We start from the raw sequence: 24,946 nt of genomic DNA, 5'->3' as shown, positions 1-24,946 counted from the left end.
GTGTTTTTTATTTCATTCCCACTTCTGTTCCTAAATTCAGAAGAGGGATAGTGATTCTCACGCGTCCTTAACCGTTTGCTTTCTGAAAATGGCAGTTTGACTCTTCAAACGAATTAGTTCATTACACTTTTAAATTACCCTCAATAATACTTTATAAACTTTTCATTGTTTCGTTTAAGTGAAATTAAAATAGTAGTTGTGTGGCTAAGTATATAACGCAAAATTTTGGTGAGTATATTCCGATCATTTGCTATCTAAGGAGAAGCGAGCTTCTTATCAATTTATAGCTTAAAGCAGCTTTGGTATAGTAATTGAAGCATTTATTTAAACCTTTTGTGATTTATGTGTTTTGTTTAACAAAATTACAGCATATGATTTAATTACGCTTATTTCACCTTTGTATAGTACGATACGTATTCTTTTTTAAATGTACCCGCAACTTAGTTTTTTTCTTTACGTTAACGAAATATTAAGTTAATAGTTTTTTTTTCTTCATATTTAATTTTTATCGTTTCCTTGTATCGACATTTTCCTCCATTGTAAAAAAAAAAAAAAATTACGTACGAGATGCCTAATAAGAAGCACAAAGACCGAAGCCGTTCTAGGAATCGTAGTGCTACACCTCCTATACGCAGCCGACGACGGTATAGTCCTTTCAACGATGCATTAACACAACAAATGCAACAAATTTCAGATAGACTAAAGTCGTTAGAAGAACGTCACTCTTCTCCGTCACGACGAGGATCCAACACTGGCGGTGTGACAACAACGCCGCCGAGGTCACGGATCGTCGAGCCCGTCGCTGTGCATCCGGAGCCTGCGGCGCACTCAGGGTCGGCGGTCCCTTCTTCACCGGGACATTCCGGGAGCGCCACAGTCGGCTGCGATCGTAACGCTACTAATCGTATTGTTGATGCTATACGATCAATCAATACGACGGTGAGGTTGAGCCAATCTTATTACATTTCAAATTTTGATCCGAGTATAAACGATATAGAAACCTGGTGTGAGGAGGTCGATTGCGCTAAGGTTATAAATCAATGGAATGATAATGAGTGTCTATCTCGTATAGGTAATTGTTTAAAGGGAGATGCTAGGACCTGGCTCAATGAATGGGTAACATCAGACCGTAGTTGGAGCAATTTTAAAAAAGAATTTAAACCTTTGTGTCCTAAGAAACCTGATATCGCGAATATTTTATATGACGTTATGAGTACCAATTCTGATAAATACCTAACGTATGCAGACTATGCTCGTCGCTCTCTTCTAAGGTTGCGTGTTGTTAGGGGGTTAAGTGACGAACTTATATCTGCAATAATAATACGAGGGATTACGGATCCGCAGATTCGCGCTGCAGCCTAATGGCATGCAAAGCTAACGACAAATGAATTGGTTGAATTCTTTTCAATTTACGTTAAATCCAATTCCTCCTCAAACAGACATTTTGATCACAGGTCGCGCTATGATCGTTCTTTAAAATCTGAACATGTAGTTAATAATCGTAAACGACGATTTAACGAACAGAAATGTTTCTTGTGCGGTCAACATGGTCATACACAATCAAATTGTTCTAAAAAAGCTAAGTCGATTCTTTCTAATCAAAGTAATGACCATAAATATTTTTCTATTAATAATTCGAATAAATCTGTATTGTGTGATTTCTGCAAAAAGCCCGGCCATAAAACTGAGGCGTGTTTTGCAAAATTAAAGTCGGGAGGCACGTAATACAAACAATGTTAATTTTTGCGAAGAAAACCCGGACAGTAAGAATAAAGATTGTTGTAGCTGTCATCCAGGGAATCCCAGTCGATGTCTTAATCGATAGCGGCTCTAGTATATCATTATTTTCCTTATCATTATTAAAGCATTTGAAATGTGCGCGAATGCCTGCATTTAGGATCTTGCGTGGTATTGGTGGGCAGGAAATTGAATCGACTTATTTTGTCACTTTACCAATAGAGTTTAATGAAATTACTTTAGAAGTAGATTTACACGTAGTTAGTTCAAAATTGATGAATACACCAATCATCATTGGCACCGATATATTAAATCGTGAAGCCCTAGTTTACGTCGATGATGTCCTCATTATGAGCGGTACGGTTGAGGAGGGTTTGTCGATTTTACGTAGAGTTCTTAAAACTCTTACAAGCGCGGAGTTTTCCATAAATTTAAAGAAATGCTCTTTTCTATCTACTTAAATCGAATATTTGGGACGTACGATTAGTCAGGGTCAGGTACGACCGAGTGGTCAAAAGATTAAAGCTTTGGTCGAAGCACCGATTCCAAAGACCGTTAAACAAACCAGACAGTTCAAGTTATTTTCGACGTTACATAGCTGGCTTTGCTATAAAGGCTGTGCCTATTACAAAGTTGACGAAAAAAGGGGTACCTTTTATTTGGAGTAGTGAACAAGAAGAAGCACGCCAAGTAATTATTTCTCATCTTACCAGTGAACCTGTGTTAGCTATGTATGATCCGGCTTTACCTATTGAAGTTCATATAGATGCCAGCTGTATAGGATATGGTGCAGTGCTTCTTCAGGTTCATGAAAAGGGGCATAAGCGGGTGGTGAGTTACTTCAGTAAACAAACTCAAGGTGCTGAGCCAAGGTATCATTCCTATGAGCTGGAAACTTGAAACTTTAGCCGTTGTAAAGGCCTTGCAAAATTATAGACACTATCTGGTTGGTGTTATTATTTGTAAAAAAAAATACATTGACCATTGTTTGATATGTATAGCACATAAAAACGCACATTTTTCCAAATACTGTCTTTTGTAATTTGTATCCTATGTTTGGTCAAGATTCCACTGAATTAAAAATATTTTTTTATAATGTTATCTCTTTGTTTGGGACCTCTAAAATTATTTGTGGCAGATCGGGGTCGAATGTTTCAGAGTTCAGAAATAACAAAACTTTTTACTGACTTGGGCATTGACATGCATCTCATAACACCAGAGATGCATAATTCAAACGGGCAGGTTGAACGTTATTGTCGAACCTTACTCAACATGGTTCGTATAGAATGCAATCACCGACAAAATGATTGGTCTGATGTCATATGGCGACTACAGCTGGTTCTGAACATTACAAAACAGAAAACTACAAGCTTTTCACCTCTGAATCTATTGGTGGGTATTAAAGCTGCGTGACCTGTTTTACGTTACCTCATTGGTGACATCGCACTAGAAGGCTCTCGTCCCAATCGCGACGCATTACGAGAAATGCGTAGACAACGTGTTTCTGAGCGTTTAAAAAAAATATAACCAACGTTGGCAAGACAAAACTGTGAATGCTAGCCGAAAGGCATCACGGTTATTTGAAATTAATTCTTTGCTTTTTGTTATAAAACAGGCTCAAACAACTGGCAAACTCGACTCGGGTATGCGCGGCCCATATCGCGTGGTCAAAACGCTTCCCCACGGTCGATACGAGCTGCAGTTACTGGAGGGCTCTTATGGCAAATCGACGCAAGCTGCGACAGAATTCATGGTGCCGTGGCGTGGGGAGTGGACTCCTGAGACATGTGCTGCGTTTTTTGAGGGTGAGCTGATCCCTAATTTGTGATAAGCGAACGACGTGCCTATGTCACAAATTATAGTTTTCCCATGATAAGCTAACGTCGTGCCTATGTCATGTGGTTGTTTTATTTTCTATGTGTAACGTATAGTATGCTAACGTCGTGCCTATGCTATACAATTGTCTTGGACTCATGATAAGCTAACGTCGTGCCTATGTCATGTGGTTGTTTTATTTTCTATGTGTAACGTATAGTATGCTAACGTCGTGCCTATGCTATACAATTGCCTTGGACTCATGATAAGCTAACGTCGTGCCTATGTCATGTGGTTGTTTTATTTTCTATGTGTAACGTATAGTATGCTAACGTCGTGCCTATGCTATACAATTGTCTTGGACTCATGATAAGCTAACGTCGTGCCTATGTCATGTGGTCGTTTTATTTTATATGCGTAATGTATAATATGCTAACGTCGTGCCTATGTTATACATTTGTCTTGGACTCATGATATGCTAACGTCGTGCCTATGTCATGTGGTCGTTTTATTTTATATGCGTAACGTATAATATGCTAACGTCGTGCCTATGTTATACGTCATTTGTTTTGGACTCATGATATGCTAACGTCGTGCCTATGTCATATGGTCGTTTTATTTTATATGCGTAAAGTATAATACGCGAACGTTGTGCCCATGTTATACTGTCATTGGTGTCAGAGATAGCGAACGTAGTGCTTCCTCTCTGTGTATTGCGCTTACCTGTTATAAGGGGAGTGTAATGTTTATTAGTTGCTAATACCTTATCATTAATCCTTCCCAGATGCTGCCAGTATTGAAGATGAGGAGTCCACAAATGACCCAGTCGTTGTTGTTGAACCTGCATCAGGCACTTCGAGAGGAGCCTGTACTTCTCCGCATAAAACAAAGGAGAACGAGGACGTCCTCCAGTCAGGAGAGGCCGTGTTAGACAAAAACTAAAACAGCGCCAATAGAGGGGATGACAAGTGGTGGCGGATTGCAGATAAAAGCGCTGGCGCGCTCATTCGCGGCACCATTCGTCGCGAGTCAATTGACATACTACAACTCTGCCCGTTTGTGAAGTCAACTGCCTAGTTATTTTCCTTTGTATAAGATTTTTTTACTGTAATGTTTAAAGAAATTATTGTGGAATTAGTGTAAAATTATTTTATAATTTTGTATTTTGTATTTCGTGTTCTTGGTTTTAAATTTAAATGGTATTAGTGTTAATAAAGTTATTAACGAGTTTTGTAAATAATTGTAACGTTGTGTTTTTTATTTCATTCCCACTTCTGTTCCTAAATATACAATATTTTCAACTGATATCGAAATGTACGAAAATAGTAATAATGTAATTGAACTGAGAACATAATATTTTAATATTCAGACAAAGCTGTATTGTTTCGATATACGTAGTTTTTATTGTAAACTGCACATATTTTCATAGAAAAATACTGTAAAACAACAGATGATGAAATTTTCAAAAAGAAAAAAAAAATACAAATTTGCCGCGCAATTGACATTAATTGACAGTTTTAAAAGTCGTATTTGCATCCAAGGCACCTTCAAATCTGTGCTTAATTTTTTCATAAAATCTTTGCGGCTCATTGTATTTTATTTATTTATTTATTTTTTTATTTTTTATTGTGTGATAGGGAAGCGCTTGACCACGATCTCGCCTAATGGTAAGCTGAGATGTGGCCTATGATGGAGCGCGCTTCCCTAGAAGGAAGCATTAGCATTTATCTACATTATTTTGATATTATATGATATAGAAATTGTTAAAATTCTATATCATGCCGTAAAATATCGCCACTGACCACCTATAACTTTTCCTGTATTAACTGAACATACAGGAATATGGTTTTCGGGCTTCTCTTATCTCTTTATAGTGCTTGTATCCTCAATGTATACCACCATGACATTGTGGCGTTGCCACTTTTATTATCTATATTTTATTATCTGTGGCGTTCCGAAACGGAACGCACTTGATCGAATTTTAAATTGATTCGACGATAGTGAAAATGATTCACTAGGACAATAGTTAAATATTCAGACAAAGCTGTATTGTTTCGATATACGTAGTTTTTATTGTAAACTGCACATATTTTCATAGAAAAATACTGTAAAACAACAGATGATGAAATTTTCAAAAAGAAAAAAAAAAATACAAATTTGCCGCGCAATTGACATTAATTGACAGTTTTAAAAGTTTGTACCTATAGGTAATATTAATAGAAATAATTATCGAGATTTAAATGGCTCTACACGAGATTTATTTTGTTTTTTTTATTACTATACTTCATAAAGACACAATTAACTCGTACCTACTCGTAATACGATACCTTGGAGTTGGAGCGAAAATATTGTTTGTAATAATTTGGCTAGGTAACTAATTATTGAAATGAAAATAATAATTAGAAAAATGCATTGTGAAACCGTTTTAAGCAAAAAACGTTTCGATAAACGAATTATGTTTTTGAATGAAATACAAATTATTGCATGCTTTTAAAATACAAGACTTAACTATCTACTAATGAAAGTTTTCATGCATTTTGTTCGAAACACGGTAGGTCAGCCGTGTTTTGTTACTTTAAAAGTGACATTCGAAAATGAAACAATGATTTACGGAAAAGCACAGATAGAAACGCGTTTAATCGAGATTGGGTATCTAATATTAAGATAATTGGAATACTTAATGAAAATAGGAATTGTAGAGTCAGTAATAATTCAGATTAGTTTATTGATATCATATTAGATACTTACTTAGGTCGAGTGAACGCGTTTTTACAATTCGTTCTATACAAAGTATGTTTTTAACTAAATTTTCGAATTTCATCGTGTATTTTACAATAATTTTGAATGATTTGAATGCGAAATGTACTAATGTATGATCAAACGAACTTCAGAGTGAAGTTTGATCATTATTATATGAATCGTTTCATTCGAAGATATTATTTACTATGTAGTTCCCTTTTTCAATGCTAGCAACTACGCACGCCTTTAGATTTTATTTTTTTTTAATTGTGGGTATTACGACCTGACAAGTATTTGCTCGCTTTGTACGATATTCGTTATTTTTAGAGTCTGTAATCTTACAAAACTTTGGGTTAGGGTGTGGTGGGTGTTAATATCTTCGAATGAAGCGATTCATATAATAATGATCGAACTTCACTCTGAAGTTCGTTTGATCATATATTATATTTCATCGCTTCATTCTTCAGATATTATTTACTTTGTAGATGTTAAGAGATAAAAGTTTTGTAAGAATCATTTTGGGTGCAAGTTTAGAATAAAACATATATAGATATTATTAGTTTTATTTTGTATATTAACAAAAATATAATCAAACATTAAACAAGCCGGGTCATTTTGACCCAACCTCAATGACGCCGGGTTAAAACGGTTTCACAATGCATTTTTCTAATTATTATTTTCATTTCAATAATTAGTTACCTAGCCAAATTATTACAAACAATATTTTCGCTCCAACTCCAAGGTATCGTATTATGAGTAGGTACGAGTTAACACTAGAGCGCTCGCGCCTAAAATTTTCCTTGAGTGCACGCGTGGGTCACATATGTCACCCAATACGACGCACGTTTTTTTCATAAAAATCGTAGTTAAAAAAGTAAACGAAGTACTTATTTATGAATCAACTTTATTTTTAAGTGATGAAACAAAAAAATATCAATATTTTCTCATTTTACTTAAATTATGAGCTAAACATAAACCTCTGTGAAAAGTAACTAATTTATTACTTATTGTGATCAATCAGTTTTTTTTACTTTGGAAACTACAAATTTGGTAAAAATAATCATCTAATTATAAAGTTTAAGAATAAGTTGTTCTTATCCAATAAAATTTTATTGTCAACTAGGTTTCCGCCCGCGGCTTCGCTCGCGCCGTCAAAGAAAACCCGCATAGTTCCCGCTCCCGTGGGATTTCCGGGATTTTCCCGGGATAAAAAGTAGCCTATGTCCTTCCTCGGGTATCAAAATATCTCCATACCAAATTTCATAAAAATTGGTTCAGTAGTTTAGGCGTGATTGAGTAACAGACAGACAGACAGAGTTACTTTCGCATTTATAATATTATAGTATGGATAAAAAATAAGTATGTCCTAGCACTCGAATATGAGTATTTTATTTCGATTTTCGTTACCCATATATTAATAATTTCTTAAAAGTATAAATTGATCATAAGAGCAGTAACAAATAAAAGCGGTATACTTGATTTTCACTCGTAATTGTATGATTTCAAAAACTTCCTAGAACGCTCGCGCGGGGGACCTGCGTCACCCATGTACTTTTATATTTTCGCAGTGTACACTTCGTTGCACCAAGGAAGCTGATACGCTGCTAAAATGTCCGGTGATTGGTAGTCGGGGAATACCTGAGACAACAACACTCAAGCACGATTGTTTAAAAAAATATTTAGCAATATATAGCACTGGGTGACCTATGTCCCCCGCGCGTGCGCTCTAGTGTTAATTGTGTCTTTATGAAGTATAGTAATAAAAAAAACAAAATAAATCTCGTGTAGAGCCATTTAAATCTCGATAATTATTTCTATTAATATTACCTATAGGTACAAACTTTTAAAACTGTCAATTAATGTCAATTGCGCGGCAAATTTGTATTTTTTTTTTCTTTTTGAAAATTTCATCATCTGTTGTTTAACAGTATTTTTCTATGAAAATATGTGCAGTTTACAATAAAAACTACGTATATCGAAACAATACAGCTTTGTCTGAATATTAAAATATTATGTTCTCAGTTCAATTACATTATTACTATTTTCGTACATTTCGATATCAGTTGAAAATATTGTATCATATAAAATTTTTGGTTAATGCAGCTGGTATAACAAGGTAATGCGCTTTCGTGTTTTAACTACATAATTAGTTCAATATTAATTTAGCCGTAAAATACGTTATTTTGTTATTAATTTGAATAATATTATTGTAAGGAATCTAATTCAGTGTTAGATTTTCAAAATTAGATTAAGGATAATTTGTAATAATTGAAATAAATATTTTTGGATGTACATACTGGTATTTTTATTTTATTCCCCTGTGCTCATATTATGTCATGAAACCTTTCAGTAGATACATGGACGAAATCGCAGCCAGCGCCCAGCAGCAATTAGCTATAACATACCTATAGGTATTAGGTAAGGTAATAAATAATAATTTGGAAAATCCAAAAGTGCACGCCTCATAATTTTTTTTTAATAAATATTTATTAATTATTATTTTTGTTTATTTAATAACAATTAAACCACATCGAATCAGACCCTGAAAAATGAAAGGGTTCTATTCCTGAGCATACTCAAGCGTAAGAGAAAAAAAAAGACTCGATTAGTAAAGTATTTCGGTCGCTATCGTGTTAACAAGAAAAAGGATCCGCACATACAGACACACGGACGTCCAAGACAGAACTTTTTTAAACTGTTTTTTAACTTGTTTAAATAACAAAAATGACATCAAAAATATCATGAACGTTAAAAATAGTGTTTTTTCTTAATATGTGTGTGTATGTATTATCTTACAAGTGCAATGTATGATACATAAAGACATTTTAAATTTGAAAAATCAGATGTTTTGCGCGAAGTGACAGTAGTACCCACCTCAACGCTTCGCTTATGAGGCGTGCAATAGCTCTATAGTTAATACGCACCTTGATACTTACCGTAGAGTTGTTTGATGTTGAATCCGTAATAAATAAAATTAACACAATACATAATTGAATGTTACGTTTGATACACAATACACACTACTTACTCAGAGCCGTATAGTCTGTACATTTCATTTATTGCCCCCCCCCCCCCCCCTAAAAGCAAAGAAATGAGAAGTCATTTGGCAGAGCTTTCTCGTAAAGGGTAGGGGTTCCAAGTTTAAAGCAGATACGAATCTAACGCATTCTCATTTCAGTCACCTGTCGCGCCCACTGCACTCACACCTTACGCTGGCTGCAGCGAGGCTCTCCGCGAAGCCTTCTTACGGAGAAACATCCCATCGGAAGCTGTCGAACTAATGTTGGCATCGCTTTCCAGTAACACTAAGAAGCAATATAACGTAACTTATAAACTATGGTGGCAATTTTGTCTAGATAGAAATATTTCCAATTTTGAAAGTACAGTAGCGACAGTTATATCGTTTTTAACAAATGAGTTTAACAAAGGGGCTTCATATGGTACTTTAAACTCGCACAGGTCTGCCTTGTCTTTAATCTTAGGAAATAATATCGGGTCGGATGAATGCATAAAACGACTCCTAAAGGGAGCATTCAAATTGAAACCCAGTAATCCTAAATACAATAATTATTCTTGGGACCCACAATTAGTTTTGAACCATATCTCAAGCTGGTTTCCTAATATAAACATTAATTTGGAGCAGTTGACTAAAAAAATAGTAATTTTACTTGCGCTGTGTACAGCACAGCGGGTCCAAACTTTATCCCTTATCAATCTTAATAATATTTATTTCTCAGACAGTGGAGCTAAGATTTTCATAACAGACTTGATAAAAACTTCGGCTCCGGGTAGAGATCAACCCCTTCTTATACTTCTATACTTTAAAGAAAATATAAGTATTTGTCCCGCTACTGCACTTTCTGATTATATCAATGTCACAAAACATTTGAGGAATGAGGAGGACAATAGATTAATACTAACTTTTAAAAAACCTAATAAACCCGCCACAACTCAAACAATCAGTCTTTGGATCAAAAACGTGTTATCGGAAAGTGGTGTCAACATTTCAATATTTAGTTCACATAGCACAAGACACGCTTCAACATCTACTGCTTGTGCTAGTGGTGTATGCGTTGATAATATACGTAAAACTGCTGGCTGGAGTGTGTTATTATCAAATAAAATATTAATATCTTGGTCTTCATCCGCAGCCGATAATGTTGACGTAGACGTGGAAGCCTCATTGCCAAGACTATATATTTCCTTGGTGCCTATAGAGCGCAGTACATTATCCGGAACTGTGTAAGAGTAGCAGCATTTTCCTGCCCTCTTTAGGTCGAATCTTATGTATAAAATGGCATTTAAAGTTTTTACCGACAAACGGTTGCGAAGCTTAGTTTTGACGACATTCATTTGGCTAAAAACACGTTCTATTTCCGCGTTGGAATGTGGTAGTGATAATAATGATATTGCCAGCTGTGATAAATCTGCAAAAGGGTTATTACCAGCTGCGTCTTTATAATCCATTACTTCATTCCAGAATTCCAAGGTGGAAGTTGTGCATGTCCATGAAATGTCGACTAAATTTACGTATGCAAGGTAGCAAAACTGTAGTTGGTTTCATATGGTTTAACTTTTATTATATTATAATATTGTTATAAATTAATTCCCAACTGGCAACCCGAACCGAGTGGGTGTTTATAAAAATGAGCTGAACAGCGGATTTGACACACTTTCCGTTGGGCTCTCGGACGTAACGGTCGTTTTGGTTGTGCTTAGTTGTGTTAATAATTATTTGAGTCGATTATTATTTTATTGTTGAAAGTAGACATATAAAGTCATTTTGTAAGGAATAAAACTTTTCTAGGTTAAATTTAAAATCGTTAAGATCAGAATTGGGATTGCCACGCGTTTTAGACCGTTTGCCATCTAAATTTAGTGCTTATTAGTTGTTGTTCAGTTCAGTTGTTCAGTGTTGAAAGAACATTATCTCAACCGTAGCGAAATAACATCCGTTGCGTCCTGTGAGCGGGAGTCATTAAGTACCTTGGGGCTATTGATTAGTCATGGTCAGGTTAGGCCGAGTCGGGGAAGCAAAGTTGTCAAGAAAATAACTAGTTGCTATGATAATAACAGGTGCTACGGGACAGTTCTCAACATGCTACGTGTTGAAGGAGGCAACAAGGGTTCCCAGTGGTACGATGTGCTGTGCGCTGGCAATGGCACGTGCGCTGTACATCCACTGCGCCGCTGCAGGTGCTGACAACGGGCTTCCGGGCTGCTTGCAACCAATCTACGGCGCCGGGATGCCTGCGTGAACGAGGAACGACGGTAGCCACTCACCGCTGCTGTCGAAGACTTTGTGTTTGTGGTGCTATTGTTTATAGACCACTTAGAGAACATACGAGGGTATGGGTCTCTGTTTTGAAAGTTTGTGGTGCTATTGTTTATAGACCACTAGAGGACATACATGGGTATGGGTCTCTGTTTTGAAAGTTTGTGGTGCTATTGTTTATAGACCACTAGAGAACGTACAAAAGGTATGGGTCTCTCTGTTTTGAAAGTTTGTGGTGCTATTGTTTATAGACCACTAGAGGACATACATGGGTATGGGTCTCTGTTTTGAAAGTTTGTGGTGCTATTGTTTATAGACCACTAGAGAACGTACAAAAGGTATGGGTCTCTCTGTTTTAAATTTTTGTGGTGCTAATGTGTTTAGGCCACTTAGAGAACATGCAAAATGTATGGGTCTCTGTTTTTTTTACAGGTTGTCGCTTATGAGAGCACTTGGAGCCACTGTCGTTACGACGGTGTATTACATTTTGAGTTTTATCTATATTCGTGTTAAGTCTGAAGGTATCTAATTCTGTAATAAGTATTTGCTTTTTAATACACCTTGTCTATGGCCGCTTGAGTGCACGCTTGCGTCCATGGCACTGGTAATGGTAAAATAGAGATGAAGGTCATTTTTCGTTCCCCTGCATAAGATATACGCTTCAGACTATAACGCGAAACTAGGTTGATTGCTAACAAGTTTCCTTTATGTTCCTGAGACAGCGCTAAGGCGATGTTGAGTAGATTTCAAGGGATGAAGCAAGCAGGTTGGATGGATCTGATGTTACTTGCTAGTGGTAGAAGTCATGCTGCGGTCGAGGACGCCGCACTGTCAGGAACGGCCGTGTTATAAATTAATTCCCAACTGGCAACCCGAACCGAGTGGGTGTTTATAAAAATGAGCTGAACAGCGGATTTGACACACTTTCCGTTGGGCTCTCGGACGTAACGGTCGTTTTGGTTGTGCTTAGTTGTGTTAATAATTATTTGAGTCGATTATTATTTTATTGTTGAAAGTAGACATATAAAGTCATTTTGTAAGGAATAAAACTTTTCTAGGTTAAATTTAAAATCGTTAAGAATATTTTATATGCTAAAAAATAAGCTATATGCTAGACAACAAATAAAAATGCTAAACAATGTAAAAATATGCTAAATTTAGCATAAATTATGCCAAATTGGCAACACTGCCCGAGACGTTACTCTAGAAATCGAAATCTGACATCAGTAATCGAATGCAGTGAATAAAAATCATCATAATAATAAATGCGTTGTGTTTTTTTATTATACTTGCCCTTTTTTTGCTCCTTAAATTTACGAAAGAAAGTATACTACTTTAAAAGGGATTCGCTTGATGAATTTTAAAATTGACATGTGTATCAAGTTCGAGCGACACATGTTTCTAGTCAGTACCGATTAATTCACTATAATCGATGTTTCACTTTCTAAGCAGGTTACCTCTCTTCGAAGATAAATTTGATAGACGTCAAAATTCAAATCAATGTTGCGTACCTACAAGTTGCGACTTGCGTATTTTGGCTGTTTGGGCGTTTGGCATGGTTTTAACAGTTGACTGTTGAAGATTATGAAAACAAAGAAAATAATAAGGTTGATGGTTCATAATAATTTCATATCGCCGATCTTCTCATTACAGAAAGTGCATATATTGCTATTAATTATGTTCAGTCTTGCAAGGTGTGAAGTGATTTATTGGTTTATTGTGGCCAAATCTTAATCTGTTGATTGTGATGATAAACTCACGACTAGTTACATCCAGCTCATCATACCAAGGTCTTCTCTGTAAATCTTCTTGAATATTTCCATACCATTTTCCTTTAAATTTCTGATCCTACTTCCAGAATTCTAACCACGTACTATTTAACGAGACATTTACATCGGAATACTCTACTCTACTACTACTACTCTTACTACTACTACTACTCTTTCAAATAAACTCACCCGCAATTTTTTACTTTTTGTCAAGGTGTACAAGTTTATAATATTATTCTAAAACGTTAGAAGTGAATTGTAAATCCTTTGAAATAAATGTATCTAAATCTAATTTACTTTTTGGTTCTTATTTGATTAACTTTTCATCTGGGATTGTTAATATATTATATAATATAAAAATTTGTGTGATTTATTGGTAGGTATACTATCTGCACACCTTACTCTTTCAAATAAAGAAATAAGTAATTACTTATGTATTCAAATTCACATTGGCGTCCATATATTCTGTGCCTCCAGTGAATAAGGGATTCTAATTCAACCAACTACTACTAGCTACTCCGTATGTCTTTTGGGTAGACGGAGGCAAATAGGATTTTTATTCCAACTTTATCATTTGATATTTTGAAAATGTACGTTCGTGTACGGTACATTTTCATACCGTCAGAGTCATTTTGCAGATTATAGTGGTGCAGCACTGAACACTGTCTATTAGGTGGCTGGTGCTGCTGACCGGGCCTTCAGTTCCGCTTTCCAGAATACCTTCACCCTTCTAGGTGCTACTACTACTGAAATAGCGGTACTCTATCGCGTCGTTCAGGTCTCTAACTGACAGGATTTCTCATATTATCGTAACAACCTCGCTCGTTCTAACGAGAACAAATTATCGCCAAGGAATTCTGCTGCAGGATAATGGCAAGAGAGATTTTAAGCTTAACTATGCATTATTATGTTCAGGAATATGGTGGATTTTGAATACTATCGTCGTCTGAAAGTATCTCCTTTCGATTAACTTCATTAAGGATGCAGATCTGATCCCATCTTTGTTCCGTAGGAATGCTACGACAGTCTAAACGTTACACTGTACAAAGAAAATTGCCCTAAATATAGTCGGTTGTTCCAACATCCGTAATATGGCTAGCCTGCCTTGCTAGCCCTTGATTGTAACTGCTACCAATGGAGGCATTGCTCTTGTGTTGTCCACAGTTGTGCGAGTGCAAAAATGAAGAACTGAGCTCGTGGGGAGCTATGTCGAATGAATCTGTGTTAAGATTATGGCAGTATAGGACAGTTAGCTGTGGATGCGAAGACAGGACATTACTTTATTCATCCGTAAACACGCGAGGCAGCCACGGACAGCGATATAGCAAGAACTAAACTAGCAAAGTTTAGTTCGCTTACCAGACTTTGTCATGTTTTAAATGCAGTATATCCTCTGTATAGCATTGCATTTATGACTATTGATAAACTTAATTCACCCGTAAACACGAGAAGCAGGCACGGATAGCGATATAGCAAGAACTAAACCAGCAAAGTTTAGTTCGCTTACCAGACTTATATTTTAAAAGCCGTATAGTCTGTACATTTCATTTATTGCCCCCCCCCCCCCCCTAAAAGCAAAGAAATGAGAAGTCATTTGGCAGAGCTTTCTCGTAAAGGGTAGGGGTTCCAAGTTTAAAGCAGATACGAATCTAACGCATTCTCATTTCAGTCACCTGTCGCGCCCACTGCACTCACACCTTACGCTGGCTGCAGCGAGGCTCTCCGCGAAGCCTTCTTACGGAGAAACATCCCATCGGAAGCTGTCGAACTAATGTTGGCATCGCTTTCCAGTAACACTAAGAATCAATATAACGTAACTTATAAACTATGGTGGCAATTTTGTCTAGATAGAAATATTTCCAATTTTGAAAGTACAGTAGCGACAGTTATATCGTTTTTAACAAATGAGTTTAACAAAGGGGCTTCATATGGTACTTTAAACTCGCACAGGTCTGCCTTGTCTTTAATCTTAGGAAATAATATCGGGTCGGATGAATGCATAAAACGACTCCTAAAGGGAGCATTCAAATTGAAACCCAGTAATCCTAAATACAATTATTCTTGGGACCCACAATTAGTTTTGAACCATATCTCAAGCTGGTTTCCTAATATAAACATTAATTTGGAGCAGTTGACTAAAAAATTAGTAATTTTACTTGCGCTGTGTACAGCACAGCGGTTCCAAACTTTATCCCTTATCAATCTTAATAATATTTATTTCTCAGACAGTGGAGCTAAGATTTTCATAACAGACTTGATAAAAACTTCGGCTCCGGGTAGAGATCAACCCCTTCTTATACTTCCATACTTTAAAGAAAATATAAGTATTTGTCCCGCTACTGCACTTTCTGATTATATCAATGTCACAAAACATTTGAGGAATGAGGAGGACAATAGATTAATACTAACTTTTAAAAAACCTAATAAACCCGCCACAACTCACACAATCAGTCGTTGGATCAAAAACGTGTTATCGGAAAGTGGTGTCAACATTTCAATATTTAGTTCACATAGCACAAGACACGCTTCAACATCTACTGCTTGTGCTAGTGGTGTATGCGTTGATAATATACGTAAAACTGCTGGCTGGACTAAACATTCCGAAACCTTTGCAAGGTTTTATAAACTTAATGTAGTTAATGAAAACGAATTTGCAGAATCAATTTTGCAAGAATAATGTTTGATTATATTTTTGTTAATATACAAAATAAAACTACGCCTAGCGCTTTTATCTGCAATCCGCCACCACTTGTCATCCCCTCTATTGGCGCTGTTTTAGTTTTTGTCTAACACGGCCTCTCCTGACTGGAGGACGTCCTCGTTCTCCTTTGTTTTATGCGGAGAAGTACAGGCTCCTCTCGAAGTGCCTGATGCAGGTTCAACAACAACGACTGGGTCATTTGTGGACTCCTCATCTTCAATACTGGCAGCATCTGGGAAGGATTAATGATAAGGTATTAGCAACTAATAAACATTACACTCCCCTTATAACAGGTAAGCGCAATACACAGAGAGGAAGCACTACGTTCGCTATCTCTGACACCAATGACAGTATAACATGGGCACAACGTTCGCGTATTATACTTTACGCATATAAAATAAAACGACCATATGACATAGGCACGACGTTAGCATATCATGAGTCCAAAACAAATGACGTATAACATAGGCACGACGTTAGCATATTATACGTTACGCATATAAAATAAAACGACCACATGACATAGGCACGACGTTAGCATATCATGAGTCCAAGACAAATGTATAACATAGGCACGACGTTAGCATATTATACATTACGCATATAAAATAAAACGACCACATGACATAGGCACGACGTTAGCTTATCATGAGTCCAAGACAATTGTATAGCATAGGCACGACGTTAGCATACTATACGTTACACATAGAAAATAAAACAACCACATGACATAGGCACGACGTTAGCTTATCATGAGTCCAAGGCAATTGTATAGCATAGGCACGACGTTAGCATACTATACGTTACACATAGAAAATAAAACAACCACATGACATAGGCACGACGTTAGCTTATCATGAGTCCAAGACAATTGTATAGCATAGGCACGACGTTAGCATACTATACGTTACACATAGAAAATAAAACAACCACATGACATAGGCACGACGTTAGCTTATCATGGGAAAACTATAATTTGTGACATAGGCACGTCGTTCGCTTATCACAAATTAGGGATCAGCTCACCCTCAAAAAACGCAGCACATGTCTCAGGAGTCCACTCCCCACGCCACGGCACCATGAATTCTGTCGCAGCTTGCGTCGATTTGCCATAAGAGCCCTCCAGTAACTGCAGCTCGTATCGACCGTGGGGAAGCGTTTTGACCACGCGATATGGGCCGCGCATACCCGAGTCGAGTTTGCCAGTTGTTTGAGCCTGTTTTATAACAAAAAGCAAAGAATTAATTTCAAATAACCGTGATGCCTTTCGGCTAGCATTCACAGTTTTGTCTTGCCAACGTTGGTTATATTTTTTTTAAACGCTCAGAAACACGTTGTCTACGCATTTCTCGTAATGCGTCGCGATTGGGACGAGAGCCTTCTAGTGCGATGTCACCAATGAGGTAACGTAAAACAGGTCACGCAGCTTTAATACCCACCAATAGATTCAGAGGTGAAAAGCTTGTAGTTTTCTGTTTTGTAATGTTCAGAACCAGCTGTAGTCGCCATATGACATCAGACCAATCATTTTGTCGGTGATTGCATTCTATACGAACCATGTTGAGTAAGGTTCGACAATAACGTTCAACCTGCCCGTTTGAATTATGCATCTCTGGTGTTATGAGATGCATGTCAATGCCCAAGTCAGTAAAAAGTTTTGTTATTTCTGAACTCTGAAACATTCGACCCCGATCTGCCACAAATAATTTTAGAGGTCCCAAACAAAGAGATAACATTATAAAAAAATATTTTTAATTCAGTGGAATCTTGACCAAACATAGGATACAAATTACAAAAGACAGTATTTGGAAAAATGTGCGTTTTTATGTGCTATACATATCAAACAATGGTCAATGTATTTTTTTTTACAAATAATAACACCAACCAGATAGTGTCTATAATTTTGCAAGGCCTTTACAACGGCTAAAGTTTCAAGTTTCCAGCTCATAGGAATGATACCTTGGCTCAGCACCTTGAGTTTGTTTACTGAAGTAACTCACCACCCGCTTATGCCCCTTTTCATGAACCTGAAGAAGCACTGCACCATATCCTATACAGCTGGCATCTATATGAACTTCAATAGGTAAAGCCGGATCATACATAGCTAACACAGGTTCACTGGTAAGATGAGAAATAATTACTTGGCGTGCTTCTTCTTGTTCACTACTCCAAATAAAAGGTACCCCTTTTTTCGTCAACTTTGTAATAGGCACAGCCTTTATAGCAAAGCCAGCTATGTAACGTCGAAAATAACTTGAACTGTCTGGTTTGTTTAACGGTCTTTGGAATCGGTGCTTCGACCAAAGCTTTAATCTTTTGACCACTCGGTCGTACCTGACCCTGACTAATCGTACGTCCCAAATATTCGATTTAAGTAGATAGAAAAGAGCATTTCTTTAAATTTATGGAAAACTCCGCGCTTGTAAGAGTTTTAAGAACTCTACGTAAAATCGACAAACCCTCCTCAACCGTACCGCTCATAATGAGGACATCATCGACGTAAACTAGGGCTTCACGATTTAATATATCGGTGCCAATGATGATTGGTGTATTCATCAATTTTGAACTAACTACGTGTAAATCTACTTCTAAAGTAATTTCATCATCATCATCATCATCATAATACCCGGCCGTTCTGAAAATGAATGCCCTAGAAGCACTGGATAGTTAATGAGGTTATCATTAATAACTAATATTTCTATATCTTTTTCAGTAATTCCTTGTACCTCAATATTAACTAACGACTTACCGATAGGCTGGTACGGTATATTGCCTAGGCCTTTTAGTAAGGGTAAATCATTTGTGGTCCAATCGAACCCTAGATTTAGGGCGTCCGTCAACCGAATTAGAGTACATTCGCTCCCTAAATCTAAATGACATTGGACATTTACCCCGTTAATACGTATAGGAAAAGTGTAAATACTCGCCGATTGTTGACTAGAGATTTTCAACACGGTTTTTTCCTTATCTAGCTTTTGAGCGGGTTCCATTTTAGAACACGCATTAGACAAATGACCTAATAAATTACAACGACTACACTTTAATAACGGTTTATTGCATTTATAGCTGGGGTGACCTACTTCGTTACAATTGAAACAAGTTATCCGACCCGGTTCGAATCTATTCGGCTTATTCAAGACCCTATTTGAATTATTTGGTACCGGCCGTTTATCCCTATCTCGAATTGATCTTTCGGTATCCCTAGAAACGCCTGATTTAACAGTTTTAAAAAATTTGAGTAACTGTTCAGGTTCAGAAAATTGTGCCGCTTGAGCTCCTAGTCTAATACCCCTATCTTCAATTCCATAAATTAGACAATCAACTGCATTTTTGCCATATATGTTGCAACGGTTTAGTAAGTTAATTTTAGTGTAATAATATAATTCGGGAGATTCACTAAACCGTAGTTTTTTATTCAACACTAGCTGTGCCCGCAACTTCGTCCGCGTGGAATAGTGACTGCATAGTAGTTACTACTTAACACACAATTATTGAGTAAACACGTCTTGAAACACGTACTATCATATACAACTAAATTATAAGTACTTACACTTTATTATAAAGTTAAGAAATAAAATAAATAATAACACAAAAGAACTGTTATAAACTGAGCTATAAAACTTAGGTACAGAAGAGTTCAAAATTTCCAGGATGTGGTTATTCTCCCGCTCCCATATTCCTTCTACTTTTGTACACCCCTAGTAAATGGCAGAACCGATTTTGATCTAAACCATGTCTAATCATACCTATATATTATGTACATGTCATATCCTTTCGTTTGGTACTCCATTTGGATTATTTATCCCCACTATCACCCCTAAGGTGCCCTATATGTAATAAACAGATTAACCAATTTTGATAAAACCTGACTAATTGTAATTCACACGTCATTTGATATGCCGCTTGATTATATTATTTGACCACATTCGATTATTCATTCCCACTTTTACCGCTATAAATCAATAAATGGATGAACCGATTTTGATTAAATATGCCTCATCATACTTCTCACGTCAGGTCATGCCCTTTCATTTGATATGCCACTTGGATATATTATTTGACAACTTTTATTCCCACTTTTATACCTATATCCAATAAATGGATGAACCAATTTTGATAAAATATGTCTTATTGTACTTTACACGTCATGTCTTTCATTAGATAAGTCACTTGAGTATATTTGATAAAATTTATTTATTTATTCCCACTTTTACCCCTATATCAAATAAATGGATGAACCGATTTTGATAACATTGGACTACTTAATTGTTTCTGACAGGTTGTCTTTTTTCAGTTGATATATCACTTGGGTATAACAGACAGCATTCGTTTTTCTCATTCCCACTTTTGCCCTACATATATTTATTGGATGAACCGATTTTGATTAAATATGCCTCATTATACTTCTCACGTCAGGTCATGCCCTTTCATTTGATATGCCACTTGGGTATATTCGACAACTTTTATTCCCACTTTTATACCTATATCCAATAAATGGATGAACCAATTTTGATAAAATATTATGTCTTATTGTACTTTACACGTCATGTCTTTCATTAAATACGTCACTTGAGTATATTTGATAAAATTTATTTATTTATTCCCACTTTAACCCCTATATCAAATAAATTGATGAACCAATTTTGATATAATTTGACTTGTTGTTTCTGACAGGTCGTCTTTTTTCATTTGATATATCACTTGGGTATAACAGACAACATTCGTTTTTTTCATTCCCACTTTTACCCCTCTATAATATAATAAATGGATGAAACGATTTTGATTAAATACCTATGCCTCATTATACTTCTCACGTCAGGTCATGCCCTTTCATTTGATATGCCACTTAGGTATATTTGACAACTTTTATTGCCACTTTTATCCAATAAATGGATGAACCAATTTTGATAAAATATGTCTTATTGTACTTTACACGTCATATCTTTCATTAGATACGTCACTTGAGTATATTTGATAAGATTCATTTATTTATTCCCACTTTTACCCCTATATCAAATAAATGGATGAACCGATTTTGATAAAATTTGACTAATTGTTTCTGACATGTCGTCTATTTTCATTTGATATATCACTTGGGTATAACCTACATTAACAACCTACATTAACAACTAACATTCGTTTTTTTCATTCCCACTTACCCCTATAATATAATATAATAAACAACTAATGTAACAAAAAAACGCATCTAATTCGTATTACCCGTTAGCGAGCTACGGTGGCACAGACAGACACGCAATACACACATAGCGGTCATAACACCCCTCTTTTTGCGTCGGGGGTTAAAACCTACGACATAATTTCAAAGACCTTTTATATAGAAAATTTACCTAGAAGTAACCATAATGCTATTTGTACAGGTTTTAGACTTATGAGCAAAAATCTAAATAAAGGTCCTTTGACCCCCCTACTACCCCCTCAGCATAACCACCCCCCCCCCACGCTTGGGGACTTTCGATATGATCATCTGGACATGTCAAGGAATAACTTTAGCGTAATATAATTTACGTAATAAAGTAATTCATGTATAGAATGCCTTAGCAAATGTTCGCTGTGATTACTTAAATGGTCATAACTTTTTTATTTATGAACCGATTGACATGAAATAAACACTAAATGTTAAATGAGGCTTACCACAATATATTAGTGGAAATATCCTGTGGATCCTGACTGTCTCACTGACGAAGATTCGGGTGAAGAAGATAATGTAACTTTGAATAATTTGCCACGAAACATTCTGCTTCAACCGGCTGAAGTAATGATTCAAGGGCAGGTTATGGTGAGTGATACAGAAGAAGAACCTTCTGATTCTACAGGTCGAACTAAACGTAGGCGTACCTACGCATGGAGAAAACGGGACTTGGAAAAAAATCCCGTGAATTGGCCAGATGTTCAAGGCGCTTGCCAAGATAAGCGCCCAATTGAGTGGTTTGAAAACTTCTTAGATGAAGATGTTATTTCGTTGTTGGTGTCAGAGAGCAAAGAACGATAATTGAATCATCTAAAAAAACCCAACAAAAAATGTTAAACTTATATTTTCTTCTTATAATTGGGTAAGTTTTTAAAAAATAACTCGTTTTTAATCTTTTTTCAAAAAAAATTATCTAACTACAATAATCAAGACAATAATACTATAGTCTATAATAGTCGCATAAAAAAAAAGGGGTTTTGTTACCCATGTATAATGAAAGTCGTAGATTGTAAAATAAACCTTTAATCGATCTTTCAATAATACAGTAAGTACTATGTTGTTAATGCTATACAATGTTTCACCAGTCACCACAATGAGTCTAGTCTGTACAGGTTAGCAGGAGACAATCATTGAGTATTGTCCTAGTGAATCATTTTCACTATCGTCGAATCAATTTAAAATTCGATCAAGTGCGTTCCGTTTCGGAACGCCACAGATAATAAAATATAGATAATAAAAGTGGCAACGCCACAATGTCATGGTGGTATACATTGAGGATACAAGCACTATAAAGAGATAAGAGAAGCCCGAAAACCATATTCCTGTATGTTCAGTTAATACAGGAAAAGTTATAGGTGGTCAGTGGCGATATTTTACGGCATGATATAGAATTTTAACAATTTCTATATCATATAATATCAAAATAATGTAGATAAATGCTAATGCTTCCTTCTAGGGAAGCGCGCTCCATCATAGGCCACATCTCAGCTTACCATTAGGCGAGATCGTGGTCAAGCGCTTCCCTATCACACAATAAAAAATAAAAAAAATAAATAAATAAAATACAATGAGCCGCAAAGATTTTATGAAAAAATTAAGCACAGATTTGAAGGTGCCTTGGATGCAAATACGACTTGTGGCACGCACTTTGAAGAGACTCTACGTGACAATAGCCCAATTTTTTCAAAATATGTGGTACCAGAGTATCCATAAAATGTTTACGAAAATGCAGGACCAAAGAAGTATCGATATTGCGGATTTTTTTCCCATAAAAAAGGCAAATTACCAAAGCACACTGGCTAAAACGCTCATAAATTGTCAAGACTGGTTATAAATACTTTTTTTTTATGCGACTATTATAGACTATAGTATTATTGTCTTGATTATTGTAGTTAGATAATTTTTTTGAAAAAAGATTAAAAACGAGTTATTTTTTAAAAACTTACCCAATTATAAGAAGAAAATATAAGTTTAACATTTTTTGTTGGCTTTTTTTAGATGATTCAATTATCGTTCTGTATTTATATAAACAAAGAGTATAATATCATTAAATGCACTTTATGTGTTAACTGTATTTTTAATATCTATTGCAAAAAATAGTTAATTTCCATAGAAATATATTAGTATCCCAAGTTAACTGATAAATACCTTTTTTTAAAAATATAAAGATTTGTTGTTGCAGATTTATTGAAAAAAACGATTTAAAAATAATAAGGAATAGTGTGTGTTGTTTCCGTGCAGTATTCAATTAATAGACCAATAGCAACACGGCATTAATGCCAAACTGTCTCATGTCGTCACTTGAACCAATGACACTAAAAGAGTTGTTCCTTTATGCTCATGAAACTGTATATAATATTATGTAGTATTTAATAAACTATAATATTATGCTTTTAAAAATATACGTGTTTGTGAAAAAGTAAATTCTAGCCTATGTTCAAATAAAAATAGTAGGTAGCGTTTATTTCCCTCTGAGTAAGTAGTGTGTATTGTGTATCAAAAGTTAATTTTGTTAATTTTATTTAAAGTTAATTGTTAAAAGTTAATTGACGTGTTAATTTTAATTATTACGGATTCAACATCAAACAACTCTACGGTAAGTATCAAGGTGCGTATTAACTATAGAGCTATTATTTATTACCTTACCTAATACCTATAGGTATGTTATAGCTAATTGCTGCTGGGCGCTGGCTGCGATTTCGTCCATGTATCTACTGAAAGGTTTCATAACATAATATGAGCACAGGGGAATAAAATAAAAATACCAGTATGTACATCCAAAAATATTTATTTCAATTATTACAAATTATCCTTAATCTAATTTTGAAAATCTAACACTGAATTAGATTCCTTACAATAATATTATTCAAATTAATAAGAAAATAACGTATTTTACGGCTAAATTAATATTGAACTAATTATCTAGTTAAAACACGAAAGCGCATTACCTTGTTATACCAAAAATTTTATATGATACAATATTTTCAACTGATATCGAAATGTACGAAAATAGTAATAATGTAATTGAACTGAGAACATAATGTATCTACTGAAAGGTTTCATGACATAATATGAGCACAGGGGAATAAAATAAAAATACCAGTATGTACATCCAAAAATATTTATTTCAATTATTACAAATTATCCTTAATCTAATTTTGAAAATCTAACACTGAATTAGATTCCTTACAATAATATTATTCAAATTAATAACAAAATAACGTATTTTACGGCTAAATTAATATTGAACTAATTATGTAGTTAAAACACGAAAGCGCATTACCTTGTTATACCAAAAATTTTATATGATACAATATTTTCAACTGATATCGAAATGTACGAAAATAGTAATAATGTAATTGAACTGAGAACATAATATTTTAATATTCAGACAAAGCTGTATTGTTTCGATATACGTAGTTTTTATTGTAAACTGCACATAATATTTTCATAGAAAAATACTGTAAAACAACAGATGATGAAATTTTCAAATAATTTGGAAAATCCAAAAGTGCACGCCTCATAATTTTTTTTTAATAAATATTTATTAATTATTATTTTTGTTTATTTAATAACAATTAAACCACATCGAATCAGACCCTGAAAAATGAAAGGGTTCTATTCCTGAGCATACTCAAGCGTAAGAGAAAAAAAAAGACTCGATTAGTAAAGTATTTCGGTCGCTATCGTGCTAACAAGAA

At 35.4% G+C, this 24,946-nt stretch overlaps 2 protein-coding genes across 2 annotated transcripts; one reads left to right on the top strand and one right to left on the bottom strand.

The window, feature by feature from the left end:
• The first annotated feature begins 2,717 nt into the window (after positions 1-2,717).
• On the top strand, positions 2,718-4,798 carry LOC149895239 (uncharacterized). Its single transcript, XM_090119303.1, has 2 exons — positions 2,718-3,542; positions 4,337-4,798. Exons 1-2 carry the CDS (start codon positions 3,383-3,385, stop codon positions 4,492-4,494), a joined length of 318 nt encoding a protein of 105 aa, XP_089975429.1. The 5' UTR covers positions 2,718-3,382; the 3' UTR covers positions 4,495-4,798.
• An 11,296-nt stretch (positions 4,799-16,094) lies between these two features.
• LOC149895238 (uncharacterized) lies at positions 16,095-17,803 on the bottom strand. Its single transcript, XM_090119282.1, has 2 exons — positions 17,063-17,803; positions 16,095-16,268 (listed from the first exon to the last, which is right to left on the bottom strand). The coding sequence occupies exons 1-2, from the start codon at positions 17,220-17,222 to the stop codon at positions 16,111-16,113; spliced, it is 318 nt and encodes a 105-aa protein (XP_089975408.1). The 5' UTR covers positions 17,223-17,803; the 3' UTR covers positions 16,095-16,110.
• Positions 17,804-24,946: the final 7,143 nt, after the last annotated feature.

This window comes from Colias eurytheme, chromosome 32 (genome assembly GCF_061535395.1).
Source record: "Colias eurytheme isolate Ceu_HAF_F1 chromosome 32, ilColEury1 Martin Lab GWU primary, whole genome shotgun sequence".
Lineage (NCBI taxonomy): Eukaryota > Metazoa > Arthropoda > Insecta > Lepidoptera > Pieridae > Colias > Colias eurytheme.
Note: the sequence above shows the minus strand (reverse complement) of the source record. Positions and strands in the feature narration are given on the sequence as shown.

What these genes read in the sequence shown, in the direction of transcription:
- LOC149895239 (XM_090119303.1), top strand. Translation starts at nt 3,383, where the DNA reads ATGCGCGGCCCATATCGCGTGGTCAAAACGCTTCCCCACGGTCGATAC. An exon ending in ATGTGCTGCGTTTTTTGAGG is followed by an intron (nt 3,543 to 4,336) that starts GTGAGCTGATCC and finishes AATCCTTCCCAG; the next exon opens with ATGCTGCCAGTATTGAAGAT.
- LOC149895238 (XM_090119282.1), bottom strand. Translation starts at nt 17,222, where the DNA reads ATGCGCGGCCCATATCGCGTGGTCAAAACGCTTCCCCACGGTCGATAC. An exon ending in ATGTGCTGCGTTTTTTGAGG is followed by an intron (nt 16,269 to 17,062) that starts GTGAGCTGATCC and finishes AATCCTTCCCAG; the next exon opens with ATGCTGCCAGTATTGAAGAT.